The sequence below is a fragment of the Otolemur garnettii genome, unplaced genomic scaffold, assembly GCF_000181295.1.
Source record: "Otolemur garnettii isolate 467f Iridium unplaced genomic scaffold, OtoGar3 scaffold00005, whole genome shotgun sequence".
In the NCBI taxonomy this organism is placed as follows: Eukaryota; Metazoa; Chordata; class Mammalia; order Primates; family Galagidae; genus Otolemur; species Otolemur garnettii.
In genome coordinates this window covers 1,179,424-1,182,163 of record NW_003852400.1, presented here as the reverse complement: position 1 = coordinate 1,182,163, position 2,740 = coordinate 1,179,424, and the positions used below count along the sequence as shown (strand labels likewise).

The 2,740-nt window shown below is 36.7% G+C and overlaps 1 protein-coding gene across 1 annotated transcript in view; it reads left to right on the top strand.

The window, feature by feature from the left end:
* Nucleotides 1–2,740, top strand: part of CBLL1 (Cbl proto-oncogene like 1) — an 18,869-nt gene that overhangs the window by 10,571 nt on the left and 5,558 nt on the right. Inside the window, exon 3 of the mRNA XM_023519587.1 lies at nt 724–797. Within this exon, the coding sequence (XP_023375355.1) occupies nt 724–797 (74 nt within the window). The remainder of the gene's footprint in view (nt 1–723; nt 798–2,740) is intronic.

Sequence of the window (2,740 nt, the reverse complement as noted above, 5' to 3'; positions counted from 1 at the left end):
ATCATTTCTGAAGAAAAGATTGAAAAATAATTGAAGTCAGTAGTATATCTGTGATGATGGAAGGTGTGCATTGTGTCCTTGCTTTTCTGTATACCATCACAAAATGATAGTAGTGGGCTGTGAGTTTAAATATGTGCTTTTAACATAATTTTGCTGTGTCCTTTTGATTGTTTTTAGATTTTTAAAAAAGTTTGTTAACGTAAGACTACCAGAAGAAAATACTATTTGTATTAAATGTAGGGGATACTTTTTATTTTATTTTATTTTGCTGTTTTTGGCTGGAGCTGGGTTTGAACCTGCCACTTCTGGCATATGGGGCCAGCGCCCTACTCCTTTGAGCCATAGGCACCACCTTGATACTTGTTATTTTATTATTTTGGAATAATTTCAGGAGAAATAGGAAAAAATAAAACATAATTACAGTTTCTTCAGAAGCTTTTAGCCTTCAGAGACTATGAGCGGCAATTTATAGGATTTACACTTCCAGAAAGTATATGTGCATGTATGCATTTATTGGGAGGAAGGGCCAGAAATTTCATCACATTCTGAAAAGGGTTTGTAATTGAAAAAAAATTGCTGCTTTTATATAATTAGTACTTAATAAATGCTCATTTAATCAAGTATTTCTCAAGTCCCTTCTGTGTCACTAAGCTTACTGTTATTTTTTGTGGAAATAATTTGTTTTAGTATGCTTAACTATGGTGTCTTTGTTTTTGTTTACAGATTCCTTGCAAACATGTTTTTTGCTATGATTGTGCTATTTTACATGAAAAAAAAGGAGATAAAATGTGTCCAGGGTAAGATAAGATCATCATTACATTTTTAAACAATAAAGTTTGTAGAATAATGATTTGCAAATTAGGTTAAAGGTTAGGGGGTGATGTAAACCAGGCAGTAGATAAAATATGGAAACATAGCAAATCTTTCTCTGTGAGCCCGGAGTTGGTTTTGGCCATTGTTTTATATATTTATTTTTTGAGGCAGTCTCACTTCGTTGCCCCAGAGTGTCATGGCATCACAGCTCACAGCAAACCTCCAACTCCTGAGCTCAAGCTATTCTTTCACTTCAGCCTCTCAAGTAGCAGCAACTATAGACACCCACCACAATGCCTGGCTAATTTTTTCTGTTTTTAGTAGAAACAGGGCCTTGCTCTACACTGGCCTCAAACTCCAGCATTCCACCCACTTTGGCCTCCCAGAATGCTAGGGTTATAGGTGTGAGCCACCACGCTTTTCTTTTTTTTTTTTTTATATAAGGGCTACATGGCCAGTATCAGACAATCCAAATTGGCCAAAATGAAGAAATATATTTGTCATCATAGAATTAGTATAAACCAAAAGTTTTTGTTTTTAATGGGACACGAGAGAAGTAATATGGTATACTGATTGAGAGCAAAGATAACAGAATTAGAATTCCAGGGTTCAAATCCCTGTTCTGCCTTTTATTAGTGATGTGACATAAACTATTTATTTATCTGTGAAATGAGGCTGTTAATACCTACCTCCTTGGGTGAGTGATAGATAGACAGATAGATGGGTGATAGATAGATAATACCTTGTATATAAGAAGCACTATGTAAGTATAAGCTCTTATTTAACACCTTCAAATCTGATCATTATGTCTTTATGTCTTGAGTATATCTTAGAATACATGATATAGATTCATCAAACAAGTTATGAACATCTAGGTCCATTTTGAAGAAACGAGAATAAACCAGGAATTTTTATCAGTTAAAAAAGGAAGGCTTAGGAAAGACTATGAAATTTCTTTTGTGTTTGTTTTTTTGAGAGTCTCATTCTGTCACCCTGGGTTTGAGTGCTGTGGCATCATAGCTCACAGCAACCTCAAAGTCCTAGGCTCAAGGGGTCCTCTTGCCTCATCCTCCTGAGTAGCTGGGACTACAGACATGTACCACCACACCTGGCTAATTTTTCTATTTTTAGAAGAGATGGTGTCTTGCTCTTGCTCAGGCTGAGCTCAAGTAATCCACCCAGCTCAGCCTCCCAGAGTGCTAGGATTGTGACAACTAATTCTCTTGGTGTGTTTTTATACTATACTGTGAGTTTAAAGAATATTTCTTCTATAGAATAATAATTTGTAAGAGTTATGAAATTAGAGGTACATATCGTTTAGGGTGTTTTCTTCTCTAAATGCCTAATTTTCTGACATGGTATACGTTCACTTTAAGTTATATAGTAAATTCGATTAAAGGATTTCAGATGTGATAAAACATATAAAGGACTTTCAAAAGTTTTCTCTTGGCTGGATATCCATAGCTCAGTGGCTAGGGCGCCGGCCACATATACCAGAGCTGGCGGGTTTGAACCCGGTCCCGGCCATCTAAACAACAATGACAACTACAACAAAAAATAGCCAGGTGTCCTAGTGGGTACCTGTAGTCCTAGCTGCTTGGGAGGCTGAGGCAAGAGTATCGCTTAAGTGAGGTTGCTGTGAGCTGTGATGCCACGGCATTCTAACAAGGGTGACATAGACTCTGTCTCAAAAAAATTTTTTTTTTCTCTTTCATATAGTGTTACAATGTTAATGTTTAAAAGGAAATTGTTTTCAAGGTACTGAAGTAACTCTATTAAGCATCTCACTTGCCTGGTCATTGGCTATTTTAGGACAGAATCCTATCTAGATTACAGACCCTGATCAGGAAGTGAAGAAATGACAACCAAAGTTAATATAGGCTCGGTGCCTATAGCTCAAGTGGCTAAGGTGCCAGCCACATACACC